At 40.3% G+C, this 21,398-nt stretch overlaps 2 protein-coding genes across 4 annotated transcripts; both read left to right on the top strand.

The window, feature by feature from the left end:
• The first annotated feature begins 122 nt into the window (after positions 1 to 122).
• LOC144004976 (neurotrypsin-like) lies at positions 123 to 17,573 on the top strand. Of its 3 annotated transcripts, none has more exons than XM_077502738.1 (16): positions 210 to 273; positions 534 to 617; positions 4,044 to 4,228; positions 7,429 to 7,471; positions 9,702 to 9,944; positions 10,876 to 11,014; positions 11,092 to 11,270; positions 11,540 to 11,687; positions 12,579 to 12,757; positions 12,953 to 13,094; positions 13,221 to 13,441; positions 13,610 to 13,751; positions 14,461 to 14,724; positions 14,917 to 15,039; positions 15,127 to 15,389; positions 16,209 to 17,573. In XM_077502738.1, the coding sequence occupies exons 3-16, from the start codon at positions 4,151 to 4,153 to the stop codon at positions 16,604 to 16,606; spliced, it is 2,562 nt and encodes an 853-aa protein (XP_077358864.1). In that variant the 5' UTR covers positions 210 to 273; positions 534 to 617; positions 4,044 to 4,150; the 3' UTR covers positions 16,607 to 17,573. The 3 variants fall into 3 exon arrangements, with proteins under 3 accessions (XP_077358863.1, XP_077358864.1, XP_077358865.1); XM_077502739.1 differs by having other exon boundaries at positions 252 to 273; positions 4,002 to 4,228; XM_077502737.1 differs by lacking the exon at positions 4,044 to 4,228 and having other exon boundaries at positions 123 to 273.
• Positions 17,574 to 17,901: 328 nt separating this feature from the next.
• LOC144004978 (lymphocyte antigen 75-like) lies at positions 17,902 to 20,698 on the top strand. The gene is made up of 9 exons (XM_077502742.1): positions 17,902 to 18,086; positions 18,238 to 18,399; positions 18,513 to 18,619; positions 19,457 to 19,586; positions 19,662 to 19,697; positions 19,766 to 19,933; positions 20,029 to 20,145; positions 20,231 to 20,338; positions 20,416 to 20,698. Exons 1-9 carry the CDS (start codon positions 18,026 to 18,028, stop codon positions 20,433 to 20,435), a joined length of 909 nt encoding a protein of 302 aa, XP_077358868.1. The 5' UTR covers positions 17,902 to 18,025; the 3' UTR covers positions 20,436 to 20,698.
• The last annotated feature ends 700 nt before the right edge of the window (positions 20,699 to 21,398 follow it).

Here is a 21,398-nt window from a genome sequence, read left to right as displayed (position 1 = left end):
AGGTGAAAATGGGAAGCGGCCGCGAATATGGTGAGCAGTTCACTATGAAACATAAAATAGCAGAGAAACACAATGAAAAGTGCAATCTAAGCCCCTTTGTTCATGTGATTCACTTTGAATAGCAACATGACAGGCCACCGGGTGGCGCAAGTGGGCAAAACAAAAGCGCCGTTCAACAAGCAGAAGAAGCCAGGTTGTCTTTGATTGGTGTTTGACTTGAAGCTCATTTGGAGACAGGTGTGCGCGAGGAGATTCATGAAATGCCGTACACAGGTGAGGCAAGATGTCGCCTGTCAGCTTAGCGTTTGTAGTTTTGTTTTTTAAACATTTTGTTTGTTGTAGGATTTGAGCACTTGAACACAACACCATTTGAACTTTGAGCCACGTCTAATTTGCTTGATTTGTTTGCTTTATTTAACGTTGTGTCGCCCCGAGTATTTGAAGTGTTTTTGGTTTGTTTGTTGTTAATGGCAACAAAACACATGGTAATTAATAAACGAGTGGCACGACTACAATTTTTGTTGTTGTTGCAGGGCTCAGATGGAGCGGAATGGACGAGGAAAAGGAGGAATTACCCAAATCAAATAAAGTATCTAGCGGCCTGTCTGCAGAGTGAGGTAAATGGTGAACAGAAAGTTTTCTAACTAATCATTTGTAGTGTTTTAGTTGAATATTGTGCGGTGCCTTTTTTTCTTGAATTAAAAAAAAAAAAAATCCCAAAATGTATAAATATTAAAACAGGCAAATACTATAATAATTAGTACTAAGAATAAAATACAGTAAAAAACAAACAAACAAAAATAAACAAACCACAAAAATAAAGTCAATTTGAAAGATTTCAGTAAATATAACTGAAGCCAAATTGGTTGCAAACAAGTCAGGCCAATGAACGCTACACAATCAGTGACCTTTACTTTTCATTATAAATAATAGTTAACCGAGTCCAAACCTTTAAACTACCCTTTGAATGGAACATGAGGCTAATAATAAACAGCACGGCACTGAACCGAATCAAACTACTCGCAGCGGTGGGACGCCAGCTCCCATTTGCGCGTCCTCATCCATCTTCTGTCCTCCTCCATGTGTGCTTTGAGACACATGAGAGGGGACGGCAGAGAGGAGAGTGAGGCGAGGCACATCTCTGATCTGCAAACGCTTCCTTGTTTCAAGGCAAATCGACAAAGTCATCGACAACAAGCCTTCTTTATTTGATTTGTGTATATGAGAGAGAGAGCAAGAGAATGGTATCTGAAGGTTCTTCAAGGGAGAGGAAGTCAGATAAACGCCAGGGAAGGAAATTGAAACATTACAAGAGCACAGGGGGTGACATCGTGTGTGTGTGTGTGTGTGTCACAATGTGTACCCCTCACGCATTGTTCCGCTCACCGACATGAACGGTTATGGCCGAATTTGCTGCGTCGCCGTGCCGGTTGCCGTGGCAACGAACATCAGGGACGAGGAGCGTGTAACGAGATTGGCGATTAAAAAGGCTCCTGGCGACAACTTTAGCACAAATGCATCTGCGTGCGCGCGCGCGCGCGCGCGTTTGTAATAATGTAATTTATATATATTTTTTGAAGATATACACTACAGCTTCATTGTGAGGGGAGGCTGGCGTGTTGTCATGGCAACCAGCCATTTTTGGGGGGTATGACATGAAAGAGACAAAGGCAGAGGGAAACACAATAGTGTGTTTTATTAAGAAAATATAGATTCATATGTATGTGTATGATACAGTAAATATATACAAATATACATTCATACACAGTATAAACATAATATGCTATTAAAATACATACAAACACATACTGAAAAAGTGTACATTATGTGTTTGGAATGGCCCTGCATTAGGTACACCTGCTATTTTGCAATATGTTAGCATTTCATTAGATGCACCTGCTATTTTCCAATATGTTAGCATATTTTACAGTTAGCATGCTGAAATTCCATTCATTATCATTAGAAATAAAACCAGACTACCGGGCAGAATGTCAAATCCTTATCAAGTTGCTAGTCAGGTTGCTATCTTGTTGCCTTGTACTGTTAGCAGTTTGTCATTAGCATATTAGCGTTTTAGCAATCCTTGTTAGAATTAATACCTGATGACAGTGGAAACAAGGTTGCTATCTTGCTGTATGTTAGCATAGTAACTACTAGCATGTTAGTGTTTTATTCATTTGGATAAGAAATTGTTTATTGTATCCCTCTTCCTCAGCAGTTTCTGTACTTAAATGGCTATCATGTTAGCATGCCGCTATTAGCATGCCAGCAGTTCTTGTTTGAAATGGCACCCAAATAAGTATTTGTTCTTTTTTTCTTTCTTAGCCAGAAGAAATGGTAAAAATATTAGAAATAGCACTAAAATCACCCAGCCGAGCTAATCAAAGTAAGGAAGATGACACAAACAATTTGGGCGAAAAGATAGCAGGCCGCGCTTGATTGCGCTGGCAGGGGAAAAAGCATGAAACTTAAAAGGGAAATCCAAAAATGTTAATCTCCCAGCCTGCAGCGAGAGGGTACAAGTAAAGTGTGTGTGAAACGCAGGAGTTGAGTTAAGCTCATATCTCCAAGGCATCGCGGCATGCAGAAAGAGAGATAAGAAAAATAGAACAACAAAGATGTCGCTTCTGAATATGGATGAGTTCAACTGTTTTTGACCTACTAACCACCTGAAGGAAGCGGCGGGAGGAGGTTGATAGTTTGACGGCACACATTTCACCTGAAAAAGACACAACAGGACACAAATATGAAAACTCTTGCTCCTTTCATGACAGTCTTGTTAAAAAAAAAAAATACAAAATTAAAAAAAAAAAAAAAAAAAAATCAGATTTTTGCAAATGCTAGACCACAAATGTCGGATAATGCAACATTGCATGGAAAATGTTCGACTCTTAGAACTTTAATTTTTTCTTTCTTTGCTTCCAAATGTCTGTAACGCTTTTAAATGTTGTACTTTTGATTATGTGAAGCACATCGAGTTATCCCGTGTCTATGAAATGCATTATAAAACTAAAGCGACCTTGCCATGCGCACAGTGTTATGCATCCAGCTAGTCAAAAGCTGTGCAAAAATAATATTTTGTAGCACAGGCAAAATGAAACAAGAACCAGAAATCTATATTTAAAAATTAGAATTCAGTCAGACTTTAGTATTCGTTGAGGGGCAGGCACTGGGCGAGGCCACGAATAACAAAAATTCATAATTGTCAACCATTGAAATGCATTGGGGGGGGGGAATAGTTTTTAAAAATCCTCCAAAAACACTGATAAAAATTCAATATATATTTTTCCACAGAAATTTGGGAGAAAATAAATGAATAGAAATATTTAAAGAAAAAAAAAAACGAACTATGAGTATGCGCAGAGGTCCCGACTGCATGTTAAAACACAGAAAATAATACAATAAATAAAAAAGTTAAAATAATAAAACAGAAGGTGGAAAAATAATTTAGAAAAAATATATAATTATAAAAAGCACAGCACATTTCCTGCCATTGAAATAGACTGACTGATTGTTTACAAGTTTGAAGACGCCTGTGTTGCTAATTAGAGGACACACCTTGGTTTAAAGTTTTCTTTTTTTCTTTTTAATAATTCTGTTGAATCCATAAGCACTGTCGGATTTCCATTGTTTAATTTTCCTAGTGTTATTTTTTTGTCAGATTGCTTTGACCACTGACAATTCGAGTCGCCTCATTTTTTTGTTACACGTATTTGATGTAAAATGCGCCATATAGTACTCATGAATGAGTGTCCATTAAGTGGCTATTTACAGTACCAAAGCTCAGCCCCTTCAACTCAGCCATTTTGGTTTAATGAATGCAAATATATTCAGGGTCATAAATTACATGTTTTATATAGTGAAGTGACAAGTCCTCGTCTCCCACTAAAAGCACACGTACACACAAGAGGGGGGGAGAGAGAGAGAAAGACGTAGGGGGGAGAGGGTGTTTTCTGCAGAGCTCAACACAATTCCCATCCAGATTGGATGTGTGTGCGCAGTCTTGCATCCCCTTCTGGTGCCGCACCCTCTGCTCGCTTTAGACTTCTCCCCAAGCAGCCCCACCACCACCAGCATCCTCATCCTCCTCCTCATCGTCACTCGCCGCGCGTTGTTGTGTGCCTGCCGCGGACACGCCAGGCAGGAAAAGATGTCACCGATCAGCCGCTGGTTCTTGTGCCTGATCGGCGCAGCCTGCCTCGGGCTGCCCTTGCCGATGCGTGCGCAGGTACGATCGCCACCCTTTGATCACATTTACATGCACTTGTGTTCATTATGTGTATATATGTCAATTGAGGATGATGATGATGATGATGATGCTTGTTCTGTCAAATGAATGGAGAGAATGAGGAACAGAGGATAATTATCTTCTGTATTGATCTACTGTATGACTCTACTTTCTATGTATTTTGTTACATTATTGATCTTTTTTTCCTGTTTGTATGGAGATAGTGGATTTTTTTTAGTCTGCACAAAATGGCTATTTTCTTCCATATTTCCATGCACACTATAGTTTTTTTTTGTTTTGTTTTTTCCATGTTGTATTTTTGTTGACAATTTTTAGCCATGTCTCTCAGCTGTTTTTTGCCCCATCATGTGTATATAGACAATATTTATTTTCTTTTGTTTCTTTATTTTTTTCTCAGAACATGTGGTCTATTTTTTTCAGTTTTTTTTTTTTTTTTTTTTTTTTTTTTTTTTTTTTACAGTGAATTTCTTCTGTCTTAATGCATATTGCCTATTACCTTATTTTGTTATGTTCTTCTGTTTCTGAATGTATTCTATTTTCTTCTATTTCTGAAAGCATGCTGTTCATTTTCTGGTATTTTTTTTTCCAGGCAGACTGACAATTTTTCTGATACTGAAGCTGGCGTATTAAAAAAGAAAACATACTTTGCGCCGTTGTGGGTGTGTACAGCAACGCAGTTTCTCTCATTGCCTTTAAATGTGGCGCAACGTGTCTAACAAATTCACCAACATTCGCGTTAAACTACCTGCGCCAACAGTTGGACGTGTTTCCAGCAGGCGTGCTTGTCGACTTTCAGCCACCAAATTGTCTTTCCTCCTGACGTATATTCACAGAATGCCCAGCGTGGTGCAGAGCAATCTGCCAAATTGTGAAACGAGCCTTGTGACCGAATTTGTCAATGAAAACAGAACTCTTCCTTTTTTTTTTTTTCCTTTGATTTTCCGTTCTTATTTTCTTCAGTTTTTTTTTTGTTTTGTTTTTTATTTTTAAGTACGTGCTACAGTAGTTTCTCACCTTGTCCTCATGTATTCTGCACGTGGGCCAATTAAGGTGACATTTACGCTTTTGAACGCTCTCGGTTGGAGATCCTCCTCCTCCTCCTCCTCCTCCTCCCGGTTGACCCCATTGTTGTGATGCGAGCGGTAGCAAATGACACAAGTCAGTCACAGTCTGTCACCTTCTGCTCCAAAATGTTTGACTTTGCTTTTGAGACGGCATGAAAAAATGATCAAGGAATCAATTAATCAGGAGATAACATTCATTTGCGCTTTGCTGCTCGTGTTGTACAAGTGTGTATGTGTGTGCGTTGAATCATTAGCGGAGAACAGGGTGCGGGGAATTAATGATACTCGCCAAATAGAAGCCGGCAGACGAGCAGATTTCCACATCGAAGTTAATGAAGACAACAGCAGCACAACACAGCCGAGATGTTTCGACAAATGAACGCACATTAGTTTGACTTTCAACATGCTTTGCCTCCTCATATTTCATTTCAAGAGACTTTATTGAGTCATTTTGATTTATTGAGTCTTTATTTGACCAAGTAAATCGAACAATTTATTTACAATACCGACCTGGAGCAATTTTGGGTTTAGTGTCTTGCCCAAGGACACTTCAAAAGTCAAAGGCAGTCAAACCACCAACTTATCAGTCAGTGGGCGAGCCGCTCAACCAACTGAGACACATATCACGACTACTTAAAATGTAATTATTTTCTTTAAATTATGTATTTTAAGGGTGGTATGGAAATTCATTATTTTTATTTTTCTGTGCTATTAATTGCCATTTTTATTTCAAGTGTGTATATATAAATAGTCATAATTGTCTTTTAAAGGGATACTTATTTACTGGTAGCCATTTTTGGCAGTCAAACATTGTTTTGCCTGTAATAAATTTGATATTTTCATTATTTTTCATGTACAATTAGTACCTTTGAAAGCACATTTTGCAACTTGCTGTCGACTGAAAAGGACATCACAAGGGCTCAGATAATCAATCACAGCTCACCTGTTTTCTAGGTTTGGTCATGTGACATTCACAAGCTGAGCTGTGATTGGTTACCTGAGCCCTTGTGATATCATTTTCAGTCGACAGCAAGTTGCAAAATGTGTTTTTAAAGGTACTAATTGTACATGAAAAATAATGAAAATGTCAAACTTATTATAGGCAAAATATTAATGTTTGACTGCAAAAAATGGCTAAGTAAGTAAACGGTCCCTTTTAAGTGTATTTTTTCTATTTAATAAATATATGCAACACTTTTTGGGGTAATGTGCAAATATCTTACTTAATTTGAATATTTTTATTGTAAATTCGTATGATTAAAATAGTTAAAGTACGTAATTGACACTTAAATATAGCTTTGGGAGGAATGTCTTTTTTTTATTTTATTTTTTTTAAATAAAAATGTAAATCATGATTTAAAAATCAAATGTTATCAAAATATTTTTAAGGTCTCAATTTCGTTTTACTTTTTTTTATTTTTTATTATTAATTCAGTCATTTTAAATGTAAAATAATTCAATTCACTTGAGTCAGTAAAAATAGTTTTGGTGATTAAGTTTACTTTATTTTTAATTTGCTTTTAAATGTCATGTCAATTTATTTTTTGTTCTTGTTTAGATGCAAGTGCACAAAATATTTTTAACTTATATTTAAATGATCATAATACATGAATGCAATATTCATAGTAATTAATCTAAATTAAATCAATTTAATTTTAATTATGTTCTCTTTTTATTTTATGTTAAATTCAGTCTAGCTCCCCTGTGGGACCTTGTTGAAGTTGAACTTGAATCAGGTGCTTTCGCGTGCCTGGAGGTAGCAGGTGCAAGCGCATCACAGCGCATTAGGTTGGTAACGGAGGCGTGCGGTTGACATGATTGGCGAAATTGCCGCCTGTGTTCGCACCAGCACGGGTCACATGTTCCTGCCCCCGTGCTATTAGAGCTGCGCTGGTATGCGTGTGCAGGTGTGCATTGTATTGGAATGATACGCCAATGTACTTTGTGGTTTGAGTACTTTTGAGAAATTACAACATAAAAATGAAAAAATAAAATACAAATTAAAAGATTAAAAACGACAAAAAAATAAATGTGGACTCGTCAGACCACAGCACATTTTTCCACTTCTATACAAATGGTGTATTTTTCACTCTAATTTCTTGTCTGTGTGTTCAGGTGGTGGCTGACGACACGTACTTAAACGAGGTGCAGAACTCAGGTACGTGAGCGGACGCATCCCATGATGCTCTCTGTAACCCCCCCCAATTCACCTCGCCGCCATTTCCTATTCTTGCTTTGTTTGGGCACGAGGAAGCTCTTCTTTCTCCTTCCCCTGCAGCTGGAAGCCTGCCACCATTTTTTAATTTATCTCTTCCCTTTGAGAGGGGGTGTGTTAGGGAAGGGGGGGCATGACGTACGTTGAAAAGGGGGAGGGGGGGTGACGGGAGTAGGGCAAGGAGCTCGTGAAGGCTTTCACACGCAGTTTGCTGTACACCTGCAGGTATTTGCCACTGCAGCTGTTAATACACATTTTGGTTATTGGTGTGTGGTGGATAAACACCCTCAAATACAACGCATCCCCCAAACTAAATACCCCCCCTTAATAGAGCAAGTGTGGAGCGTGTCAAATGTGCTTTGTGGCGGGGAAATGGATTATACGAGCAGGGAGGCTGAGTGTTCCCATGGCGATGGAGGAGAGGGCTGTTGTCGTGGCGATGATGGAGAGCGAGACTGTTTGGTAGAATGGGGGAGGTGGAAGATTTTCTTTTTTTTTTTTTTTTTTTTTTTTTAAAAGTCTGTTAATCAAGAAAAAAATATGGGCTTTAATCTAAAAATTCATTACCCACAGTTGCGTAAATGAATGCACAAAAATGAAAGCATAATAAAACATGTTAATGCATTTATATTATTTTAATGTATTTTGTTTATAATTTAGTAGGATTTCAAATACCTTAGACTGTAGTATTAGAAAAAAATATTTTGATATTTTTTTTGTTTAAATTAAGGTTATAGTAGTAAATGCATTTTTTTTATGTATTTTTTTTAATTCACTGTAATTTGATTTTAAATGCAAATTTCATGTACAAGAAAAATGTTTTTTTTTCCCGTAGGATTTTTTTAATACAAATTTTCAACTACAATTATTACATAATAATAATAATAATAATAATAACAATAATAATAATAATAATTTGAAAAATTTGAATAATTTGAATTTCATGAAAAAAAAGAGCCTTAAGCAAAAAAATTTGACCCGGATTTGAAAAGGGCTTCTTTTTGTCGTCGTCGTCGTTGTTGTTGTTGTTGTTGTTATTATTATTATTACTAATATATTACATTTTGTTTAATTTGTTTTACAAAAAATACGCTTTAATTAGTATAAAATGTCATTTAAATTGCACTTTCAAATGAATAGATGGTTAGATGATCACACGTTTTGTTTTTTTGTTTTTTAATTGAATGGGATAATTTCATGAACAAGTTTGCCATAGTTAGTAGAAAAATGATTCTTTATTTTTTGGTCATTAGTTGTATTAACAGTAAAGGGACATGTAAAATTATATAACTATTTAAAAATAATTGATAAACAATTATGCTATACATTTAAAAAAAAAAAAAAAAATTCTGAGCTAAATTACTAATTCCTATCCCCCGACACCCCCCACCCCCACATCTGATTGTGTCATTGGGTGTGAAAGTCAGCGTGGCGTTGGTCGTTATGCTAATGCGCTGCATTGTTACATCACAGTGGGTCGGATGTGCAAGACTTGGATTCCTTTCACACTCTTTTGGTTAGCCAGGCATTCCACACACACAATTATTTGTCCCCTTTAAAGTCAGAGTGAAGCACAGCTTGAAATCTAAAACAAGAATAGTTTCTTTTTTTTTTACCACTTAAAAGTTGCGCTCACACTGTACTTTGTTATTGGAGCAGCCTGACATGAATTAATGATGAAGTACAAGAAGATAGCCGAGTGATACGCAAACGGTCGTATTCTAACGGGACACAAGCTGCTGCCAAAATCAGAACAGTGTTACGTGTCTGCGCTACAACAACAAATGGTCGCAAAACCTTTTGTGGAGTTCTTCACTAAATCCTCGTTAACTTTGCACCCCAAAACGATTCTTTCTATTGATGTTCGCTTTTGGTTCTTCTTTTCTTGTTTCGCTCCGATTCGCTTCCGTCCCCCTTCTGTGCTTCGTCTTATCTTGTGTGTGCGTGAATATGATAAGACTGCTGCTGGTTAGCGAAGCGCGTCCGCCATTAATCACAGTTTCGCTGCAGTCTGGCCTCAGAACAAAAAAACAAAAACAAAACACTGCAAGAAACACCAAAGAGCAAGGTCACATGAAGAAGATTGTCAAAAAGGTTTTCACGTGTATTCATATTGGAGCTCATTCAAAAATATTAGAGCTCACTTTTCATGTCTTCATCCACCCCTCCCCAGTCCCTCTGTCCTGCTCCGAGGGTTTCACCGAGCTGGGCTACTACAACGGCACCGTGTCCCAGACGGACTCGGGCGCCCCGTGCCTCAAGTGGACCGAGTTCCCCGACTATGTGGTGCAGTACCCGGGCCGCGGCCTCGGCGAGCACAGCTACTGCCGGAACCCGGACCGCGAGTCCAACCCCTGGTGCTTTTTCCGGCAGAACTCTGGCGCCATCGGATGGGCCTACTGCGACTGTCACCAGGGTACGGCAACCGCAACGCTTCTGTTTTGAGTTAGCGTCAACGGAGACTAGAAATTGTCCTTGAAAAATATATCATCACTGGACGCAAAGAATTGTCTTTGATGCTTACAAAAAACATTATGTAGTTTTTCCACAAAGGTTTGAATAAGTGATGCTTTTTGTAAACATCAAAGACACCAAAACTCTTTGATGTTAACAAATATGTCGCTTTCAGTCGTCTTTGATTTTTACAATAATGTGTTGATTCAGATTACAAAAATTCAATTGTTAGATTTTGATGGTCTTTGATACGAGAAGATGGTCTTTTAAGTTTGAAGACTTAATTCATCATTTATTTTCAAAGATTATTTATGAAACATACTTCTTTCATTAGTCTTTGATCTTTTCAAAAGACTTTACCGTTTCCTCAAAGACTGTAATTCTTTGGACTGTAAATTGTCTTTGATGTTCAAACAGATGTTACGTTTGAGCTCTAAATTGTCTTTGATGTTTACAAAAAGACAGTCCTTTATGTTTTAAAAAGCTGTCAGATTAAGCATTAAATTGTCTTTGATTTCAAAAACACCGGTTGTTTGAAGGTTGTAAACTCCTTTAAAAAAAAAAAAAAAGGCTGTAATGTTTAAGATGTTCGTTCCATCACAGGATTTAAAATCTTTGATGTTTACAAAAAAAAAGTCTTTGAAGTATTAAAAAGCCTGTCAGTTTAAGCTTTAAACAGTCTTTGATGTTCCCAAAACGACCGGTTGTTTGAAGGCTCTAAATGCCTAAAAAAAAGAATATAATAAAATATGAAGGCAGTATATTGTCAATGTTTGTGAAAAGATTTTAGTTCCATCAAAGGATTTAAGTTGCCTTTGATGTTTTACCAAAAAACATTGAAGTTTGTAATTGTCTTTGACGTTTACATACCTTCACACCTCCCTGTCGGTTAGGTGCCGCCAGGCTGGTCGGCGGCTCATCGTCCAACAGCGGGCGCGTTGAAGTGTACCTGAACGGCCAGTGGGGGGCGGTGTGCGACTCTCACTGGACCGATCGGGACGCCGGCGTGGTCTGCCGGCAGGTGGGCTTAAGGTAAGACCCGCCGGTCTCGTAGCATCCACACCCGGGACGCCGTTCTCACCGTGTGGGGTTTTTCGTCGGGGGTGCAGCGACATCGGCACGGCGTTGCGGCACTCCCAGCTCGCCTCGGGTTCCGGCCTCTTCCACTTTGAGCGTCTGGGTTGCCGTGGCGACGAGAACGGCGTGAGCGCCTGCAGGAGCAGGACGTTCGTCACCGGGGACTGTAACCATGGAAACGAGGCGGCCGTCCTGTGTGCGCCTCCTGAAGGTCAGACAGATTTACACACACAAATACATTATCGAATAATTAAATCGTGTTTGATGTTTCATACGCAAGTTTCATTGGAGACTTTAAATTGACATTGATGTTTGCAAACTTTCACTGACTTTTTTTTTTTTTTTTTTTAAATATGATTTCCATTTCCAAATGTACACCAATGCAAATTTGATTTTCGAAATAAAAGACACCAAACAAAAAACATTGTTATACTTGCAAAAGACTGTTAGGTGTGATACGTCTAACGTGTCATTTACTAGGCAGCGGATCTCCGCTACGCCTGGTCGGAGGTGAGGAAGACTTTGAAGGACGCGTGGAGGTCTTCCACGGCGGGAGGTGGGGCTCCGTGTGCGACGACCAATGGGACGACAGAGACGCGGAGGTGGTGTGCCGGCAGTTGGGCTTCAGGTACATTAAGAATCTTGCAATATTTGCTACTTTCATTTAACGATTCAAATACATTTATTTATTTTTTTTAAATAAAACGGCTGGGTTTCAAAGCAACCCAAATCGTAACCGAGCATTGGGGTCCAAAAGGAACTGAACCAATGCTGGGTTATTTATTAAAAAAATAAATAAAAAAATCTATGGACCAAAACTGACAAAATTAAAAATAAATAAATAAAAATAGATTTATAAATAAATAAATAAATAAATAAAAATAGATTTATAAATAAATAAATAAATAAATAAATATATACTGTATATAAATCAAACATTAATATAAAAATAAAAAAAAATCTGATTTACAAAAAATAAATGTAGAAATAAATACAAAAATAAATAAAGTGAAATAACAGACAATAAATAACAATGCTCTGCGCTCACATTTATTTGATTGGATTTGTTGTCGAGCAACTCTAGTCGCAAGTTGTGGTGACGTGGCAGTGGACAAGATAGTAGTCCATTGCTGGAGCTCTCCATGCAAGCCGGCGAGACTTCCTTGTTCGCCGACCAGCTCAATTGAACGTTTAGAACCGCCCCCTCATTTGAATAATATTTCATCTTGACAGAGCTTCTGCAGCATGTAATAAATGTGAGAGCAGAGCGTTTTTATTTGATTAATTCTATGTATATATTTTTGTATTTTTATTTCCATATTTATTTTTACTTTTTGAATCTTTTTTTTTTTGTATTTTTACTTGTATTTTTTTTATGGATATGAGTTTTTATTATTATTATTATTATTATTTATTTTTTTTATTATTATTTAGTTATTTATTTATTTATTTATTTTTTTTAATTTAAAACAACCCAACAATATTTAGTGTGTGTTGATTGTGATTGTGTGCATGCAAGCGGCGTGGCCAAGGCGTGGTCATGGGCTCACTTCGGTCAGGGTTCGGGTCCCATCCTGCTGGACGCCGTCAAGTGCACGGGAAACGAACTGTTCCTGGATCAGTGTCCGCACGGACACTGGGAGCAGCACAACTGCGACCACATGGAGGACGCCGGAGTTTCCTGCAGCCCTTACACAGGCATGACGCACACACACACACTCAGCCTTAAAAGTTTCTATTTATATCCTGCGCACATCAATAAATCATTACTCAGCGGAAAAACAGCTGTGGTGATGGACTGGTACAGTTAACAATGTACGCTTATAAAATCGCAACAAAAACATGGTCATTAATGTTGAAAGTGGGCTAAATGTGGTGGTTTGACACTTTCAGATGGGGTGGTGCGTCTGGTGGGGGGCGACAGTCCCTGGGAGGGCCGCGTGGAGGTGCTCCACAACGGCGACTGGGGGACGGTGTGTGACGACCACTGGACGCAACAGCACGCCCAGGTGGTGTGTGGACAACTCGGATACAGGTAGACTACAAATTAAAACTTAAAAAGGAAGAGAGATAGAAAAAAACCTCAGCAAACAGCCACATAAATAATAATGGCAGGAGTTAACTTTAATACAATATACTAAGTTTTTTTCTCTCTACTAAGGGGTCACGCCGAGGTGGTGTCGGACGGTTTGTTCGGCGAGGGCGCTGGTCTCATCCTGCTGGACGACGTCCACTGCGACGGCTCCGAGACGTCCCTGCTGGACTGCCGCCACGGCATCTGGGGCCGCACTGACTGCTCCCACGCCGAGGACGTCGGCGTGCGCTGCAGAGGAAAGCCTGAAGAGGAGTCCAACGACGTGCCCGTCGTCGCGCCGTCCACAGGTGAGGAGGGTCGGTTGTGTACGGGACACTTCAATAGGTACACTCAATTGAAAACTAAAGCCACCAAACAAAAGAGAAGTCATGAAAAATACAAACAAAATAGGTTGGTTGCATGCTTCTTTGCCCTTCTACAAACAAAGCTCATGATATTTTTCTGAATATTGTCAGGTCCACTGCTGCGTCTCGCCGGGGGCGTCAACAGGAAGGAGGGGCGCGTGGAGGTCTATCTCCATGGCGACTGGGGGACGATCTGTGACTCGGGGTGGAACGACCTCAACGCCGTCGTAGTGTGCAGGCAGCTGGGCCACAGGTGACAAGCAATATAGCAGATGAAGTTTCAAATGCTAGCTTTCAGCTTTAGCTTTCAATGTTAGCTTGCAAAACTAACTTCATAATCTAACATACAAAGCTAACAATGAAGTCAATATAGAGGCTAACTAAAGAAAAAGCTAATGTTGAACTTGATACTAGTGTTGAAGCTAACGGTTCCCCTCAAGCTTACAAGCTAACAGTTAAAGCTAACGTGAGAGGTAACAGAAGCTAACTTTAGACTCATGTTGGCAGCTAATGTTGAAGCTATCTTTGTTATTCTTAACGCTAACAACGTTGGAAGCTAACATTACCAGTAAAGTTGGAAGCTGAAATATCTCAAATAAAAATGTTTAAAAAGGGAAGCTAACATTTGAATGTAAAGTTGGAAGCTACTCTGCAACAATTTGGCCAAAAATCTTTACAATAGCCTTTTTTATTTGACCATTTATGATTGAAACATATTCAAATTGGTAGATTAGCGGTTCACAGTGGGCACTCCTGCAAGCCTCTAGCCAATAGTTTTCAGACTGGATTCAGGTTTGAATTTTTCTGTGTGTGGACTTGAGGTCATGTGCACATTCAGAATTTAATTTTCTGCATTCAATAGCTTGAAGAATCTTATTTTTTGAAGTCTTGGACGTTCAGTCTTGCTTAGCTCTCTGGCTAGGTCACATTGGAAGCTAACGTTGATCTTCCTTCTTCACCAGTGGCGGAGCTCTGGCGGCTGGTGGCTTCGGGCAGGGCAAAGGGCCGGTCCACCTGGACCAAGTGAGGTGCACTGGCAAGGAGGAGTTCCTTGGCGAGTGTCCCTCTCTGGGCCTTAACATCCTGGGCTGCAAGCGCGGGCAAGCAGCCGGGGTCAAGTGTGACGCCTCGACGCACGAGCTGACAGTTCGAGTCCACCGCCTGGAGGCCAGCTGCGGGGTCAGGAAAGTTCAAGAGGAGGGTGGGGAGACCAGCAACATGCTTAGGTGAGTGGAATAACCACTAGTTTGCAGTTTGGCTCCATCTGGTGGATCCTAACTGCAACTGTAACCAATACAGGATATAAAATGAAATGTTTCTTTATGACCTTACTTTGCTGCATTTGACAGTTTAAAAAGAACAAAAAAATCTGGATGAAAAAAAAAAAAAAAAAAAATCTACTCTATATAATGTTGCAGGTCGTCGTGGCCTTGGCAGGCGTCTGTGTGGCTTCAGTCCCAAAGTCAAGATGGCGGCCCTCTCTGCAGCGCCACTCTAATTGGCTCCTGCTGGGCGCTCACATCCGCCACCTGTTTCGCCAGGTAACACACACACACACCCGCACCAAAAAGTATCAGCAAAAATACTTGTGATAAACATCATCTTCCTGCTTTTGTAATGTACATCAGATTTGGAACGGAGCCGTCCAAGTACGTGTTGCGGTTAGGGGCTTCTGAGCGGGCCCTGACCCCGGAGCGCGTGGTGGTCCACAAGAAGTTCAAAGGTCAAAGCGGAGGTCACGACTTGGCCTTGCTCAAGCTGCCCGGCGCCCAGAAGGGTCACTGCTTCACCTTTGACCCCCACGTGAACGCTGCTTGCCTGCCTGATGACGACCACACCAGCACACCTGCTGCCTGTGTTGTCATGGTGACCACACGGTGGAGCACACCGGGTGGGTTTCACAGGGGATCAGGTGGGATGGTGATGATTTTAATGCTAATGTCGGAAGCTAATGTTCGCCGCCTGGCCCCCAATGATAGCGTCAAAATTAGCTTCCAGCGTTAGCTTTTGATGTTGGCTATCAAAGTTAGTGCAAATGATGGCTTCAAATATTAGCTTTAATATTAGCTCCTGAAGTGTAATGTAGTGGTAATGGTGAGACTAACTTCAGAAACACAAGCTAATGTTGGTAGCTCACGTCAGCTTGACGTTAACTTAAGACGATAATGTTGACAGCTAATGCTATAGCTAACTTTGAAAGCCAAGCTAATATTGGTCTTCCTTAATTATGTGAGTGAATCTTGAAAGCTAACATTGGAATCTAAAATTTATGCCAATTTTGGAAACTACTGTTGGTCTTCTTTTGAGCTAACATTGCTAATCCCGAAAGCTAATGTTGGAAGCTAATAGTGGAAACTTACTTAACTAACTCAAATCAAAAGCTAGTGTGAGAAGCTAATGTTAGATGTAATGCTGACGCTATCCTCAAAAGCTAACATAGACAGCTAACAGTGAGAGCTAATTTTAAAGATAACCTTGTACGATAATATTGCTCATCCTCAATTTCATTAGTGGTAACCTTTGAATTGAATCTTGAAATCTAACGGAAAATGTTGCTAATTTTGAAAGCTAAAGTTGGTCTTTCTTAGCTCTAATGTTGGAAGCTAATCTCAAAAGCTAATGTTTGAAGCTAATGTTGGGTAACTTTGGAAGGTCTTTTTTTTTTTTTTAATGATATTTCTATAATTGTATTGATGTTTCTCTGTCCTAGACTCTGTCCTGGCGTCGTGGGTTCCCGTCATGTCGTCATGGCAATGCAAGAAGCGTCACGGTGACAGCTTCTCCAGCCACGGCACCGTTTGCGCCGGCAGCCCCCCGGACACCAGCCTGCTCCACGGCAGCGGTGACGGTTGCCGTGGCAACTCCGGGGGCGGCCTGCTGTGTCAGGGCGAGGCCGGGCGGTGGGCGCTGGCGGGAGTTGTCGCCGGGAGCTACGGCTGCGCGGACCCGTCCTCACCTGCCCTTTACACACGCGTCAGCCGCTTCCGTAGCTGGATCGACAATGTCACCCGGGTCGATTCGCAAAACGTCCGACGAGGGGAGGAAAGCAACGACATCGGACATCACACACAAGCAAAACACACACACCATTCGCAGGTAACGGTTTGATTGAGGCCTCGTTGGCTTACCACCTGTGCCATGGGACCACCGGAGAAAATGTGAACTCTGATTGGTGGATGCCTTGCTTCCCAACAAAAGGCCAAATTAAAGATGGCCGATCAGCATGTGCAAAATTTTGGTAAATTATGTGGCAGGGTGCTCAATTAAGACAACAATTTAGTATCGGCGCTAACTGCTAATTAATGTACAGCTGATAAACATGCAACAATGTCAACCAAAAAAGGGCTTTTCTTGGTAGGCTCATAACAGATGACTGAGCTATAGTTTCAAACTGGACCGTACTAGTGTTTCAATCTGTCTCTTAAAGCTGACACAATTGGAATATTTGTGGTTAATAAACAAACAAAAAAAAAAGTCATTAGAGCATATCATGGTGACATGGCTGTTATTTCATGTTTATATTAACTAATAAAAATTAACTGCACCCTATAAGATTTATGAATGACAATCATTTGGCTTTGCCTCACCTTTAAGTTGGTGATCCACCAAGCAGGAAGGTGTGAATGTTGTAATTATCAATGAAAACACTGGTACGGTCCTTAAATGTAAAGAATCTGACAAAAAGCCATTGAAAGTCTTGATTTTGATGGTGCCGATAGAGGTAGTGTGTGAACATTTCAGTGACAATATTGCTTCTAACCACTAGATGGCGCGATCGCGCAGTTCTCCTTTTTATTTATTTATTTTATTTTCAGTGTACTGTAATTGTTTGGACAGTGTCTTGTGTTGTGGCTCATGATGTCGTTCAACATCTTGTCACCGGATATCACCGGTGCTGTTTGTGTAGACATAATCAACATTAAAGCTTCTAACAGCGGGTCAAGTGACATTCTGTAGTGTACATGATAAAAGTTACAACAGCAGGCCGGAAAAGCGCTTCCTGGTTCTGTCCTGTAACATAATCAACATTTCACTTCTTCTGAACATAACATTAAATCTTCCTTCAGCAGTTCAACACAGACTGATGGCATTTGATTCTGTCCAATCATTACATCCAATAGTTAATATAAGCAGGACTGATGGAGAGTTTTTATTTTTTTATTTTTTTTTAACCTATCCATTTACGTAAATATTGCGATAAGGCATCACATGCTGGCCAAAAGTTATGACGTTACAGTTTAAACTTTCATGACGTCATTGGTCCGTTAATGCGTCATGTCTATTACATTTTATTTATTTATTTATTTTTTAAAAGGGCAACGTTATGGGCCGTCATTCCTTTATTTGCCCTCATAGGTGGGCTTCTACAACTTTGACATAAAGGCCACGAGAGCGCAACGACGTTGACGTAAGCGAACACGCCGTTCTCGCTGAAACTCGCCTTCCTGTTCGGTGAACCGCAAACGAATCACCTCTCTCGCCATATGCCGAACTGGTCCCATTAGCCGCCACCAGGGGACGCTGAAGATGGACGCATTACGATGGCTTGTGCAGGCGCTGCTCGCCCTTTACGCATGCGCGACTTCTGGTGAGTCAACGTTCATTTGTGATGGGCTATTTTATTTTCATAACAGTTGAATTCCGACTTATTTATTTTTTTAAAGTTGAAGTCCTTGAGTCAACCTGCACTGATGCTCTACTTTTCTGTCCCGCCGTGATTTTCTCATTACGACCGTTAGATTCCGGCTGCGACCCTGATGAAGTGTCATACCGTGGTTTTTGCTATTACTTTGACAATAAAACCGAGAAAAAAGTGTGGCAGGATGCCGAGGATTTTTGCATCAGAAGGAAAAGTCACCTGATCAGCATCCACTCGTGGGGCGAGTACAAATTCTTGACAGGTAAGCGCCAAGACTAAAATGTCGCTTTGACTTTCCCGCACAAGCTGCACAACATCCACAAATTCGGTTGCTGTTCTTGTACTAATTAAAGCTCATGTTCTCCTTGCGTGAAGATCACGTGGTCTCAGTGCGTGAAGGAGGTCACAGACACAAATGGTATTGGATTGGATTGACGGGTTCTAATGGACAGAAGAATACATTTAGTGATGGAACAGCTCTAGTAAGTGAAACATTTACAGCAGGATCAATCAAGTTGTCATTTGATTCGGAGTCTTTGTTCTTTTTTTTTTTTTTTTTTTTTCATTCCATTCCGCCATGGCTGTTTGACGTTACTGGTGCTAATGTTAAAACTTTATTTTTCCAATGTTAAAAAGGAAATGTATCATGTTTCAACTATTTTGTCATAGGAATGTTTTCTTGCCAACGTTAAATGTCAATGTTCTTTCTTCCCACCATTTAACTCATTCACTCGCCGCCGTTTTCACAGAAGCAATCCCGTTCGCTCCGGCTGTTTTACTGGATTTTGACTGATTTTGCAAGGCCCACAGAATATTGTGTTGAATTGCTATAAAAGCAAAAGAAAGATTAAAGTCTTTTCTTTCATCAGGAAAAAAAAGTATGTTTCTATCTGTTTCCGTGTTGCAGCAATTAGCATTAGAAGAGAGCTAAGTTTCATCAGTTTTCACAAATCTATTTAAAATTGTAAGTAATTCAGCTTTTTTTTCTACATGGCCCTGGTTGATCTCCTTTGCTCTGCTGCCACCTGCTGGCCGTTTGTGTAATAACTACCATTTCTGCAACCGTTCTTTGCAGTTGAAAGGCTGCATCAAAGCCTTCTGTATGAGTTCGCCAAAGGGGGAAAAAAACGTATAAATACGTCTTTGGGAGACTTAAAACATTTAAAATAGAACGTATTTATACGTGTTTGGGAGCAAATGAGTTAAGTGGTCATTTTACAGTGCAGAAATTATAGTATTTAAAAAAAAAAAAGTAATATAATTTTACCATACTCTAATGTGAAAAGTCACCTTTTCAAGTGTATGTTAATGATGAACAGGACGAAAACCCTCGACGCCCTTTCAGCTTGTCGGCCTTGAACATCTCCCAGTGTTTGAAGATGCATGACATCAATGGAGGCATGTGTATTGCCAACTGCAATGCGGCAAGCAACTTCATCTGTAAAAAAGGTCTGGAAGTTATTATCGCTTTCATTATTCTCCCAATGTGCTCATATTTGATATGCATTGTGTCCGTTTTTACAGCCAGGGGCTCGGCGCCCGTTCCTCCACAAAAACCAGGTGACGTGACACACAACAGCAGACACGCGTACAGTATATGACTTTGTCAAATGGCGTTTTGATTGCAGTTTGGACTGACGACTGCGGCTGGTGGGCGGGCAACCCCTCCGACGACTTCTGTTACCTTTTCAACAACAATTACTGGATAACTTGGGACGACGCGCGTCGGGTATGCACGGCCAAGGGCGGGGACCTGCTCAGAATCGCCGACTTCAAGGAGCAGACCTTCCTGCAAGGTAACGCGACCAGTCGCTTAGCTTCACTTTGCCTTTTGGGAGCAAAACCGATCTTAAGTTGGCACGGCGGGGACAAAATTGACTTTTGTCCGTAGACTCCCTTCAGGGGTGCTGGAACGAGACCTCCCTGTGGATGGACGGCAACTCCTGGACCCCCAACTCCTGGCAGTGGAGCGACGGATCCCGGATGGCGTACATGCGCTGGAGCGCAGGTTCTTGCTAGCTAACGCATGTCTGAAGGCGACAACGTGGAGAAATGGGGCGCTTAAGATTCCGATTTCTTCCTGTCTTCTTCAGACGGCCTTCATTACGACGGCGTCGAACGCTGTCTTTCCTTCCTCGCCGTCAACGGCCAATGGGAGGAGGACGACTGTGAAGTGAAGAAAGGCTTCATCTGCAAGAAAAGTAAGATGCGATGTTTGCACTTTGTTCTCGTTGCGTTAGTGACTCACCCACGTCCATCTTTGAATTTCCTCTGGCAGGAAAGCGAGCAAAGAATTGATTGGCTCGTCACCGTAAGTCACCTTGAATGAGATGAACGAGAAAAAAAAAAATGTTCTGAATGAAACTTTGTGTTGTGACCTGCCTGGTACGGGGACGAAGTGTTCATCACAAACACTTTAATTCTTCTTCAATAAGATACTTTGATTCTGGAATAATACACTTTTTCTTTCCCTTTTGAACAAAATGTATATCAACTCATATTTCCTTAGTTATGTATAATTCTTCGTTTTCAACAACTGTTCAATAAAATAACAAAGACAACTGGTTGTGTGAAGTTTCCATGGCAACGTAGTGGTGCAATTTTATTGCCATTTACACACATATGGATGAAGAAATTGGAAGCAAATACATCTACAGGGCACACATGAAGGTTATAGTACCAAATATTTACAATAAAATAATGCAACAAGCAAAATAAGGAAAGTGCTGTCTTGGTAACAATACTGCAGCGTTCCAAGAATATTGCACAGTAGTGTATGTACATGTCTTGTATATGTGGAAGGATACTAACAAATACAAAACCATGAAATAATTTGACTTTTAGAGACAAATTGTACTCTTTCTAGTGGCGGTGGAGAGTTGAGAGGGCACACGCTACCTGTGTCGTCATGGTGACCGCGTGGGAATTGACCATTGTGATGATTTTGAAAACAATGTCGGGAGCTAATGTTCACCATGTGGCCCCAATGATAGCTTCAAAATTAGCTTCCAATGTTAGCTTTTGATGTTGGCTTGTAAAGTGAGCTATCAAACTTACTGCTAATGATGGCTTCAAATGTTAGCTTCAATATTAGCTCCTGAAGTGTATTGTGGTAATGGTGAGGCTAACTAATGGAAAGCTAATGTTGGAAGCTATTGTAATCATTAACTTCAGAAGATAACGTTGATAGCTAATGCTATAGCTAACTTTCAAAGCCAGGATAATATTGGTCTTCCTTATTTATAATATTGGAGTGAATCT

Source organism: Festucalex cinctus, chromosome 17 (assembly GCF_051991245.1).
Source record: "Festucalex cinctus isolate MCC-2025b chromosome 17, RoL_Fcin_1.0, whole genome shotgun sequence".
NCBI classification, from domain to species: domain Eukaryota; kingdom Metazoa; phylum Chordata; class Actinopteri; order Syngnathiformes; family Syngnathidae; genus Festucalex; species Festucalex cinctus.
The sequence above is the reverse complement of the archived record's forward strand: the minus strand, read 5'-3'. Positions and strand labels throughout refer to the sequence as shown.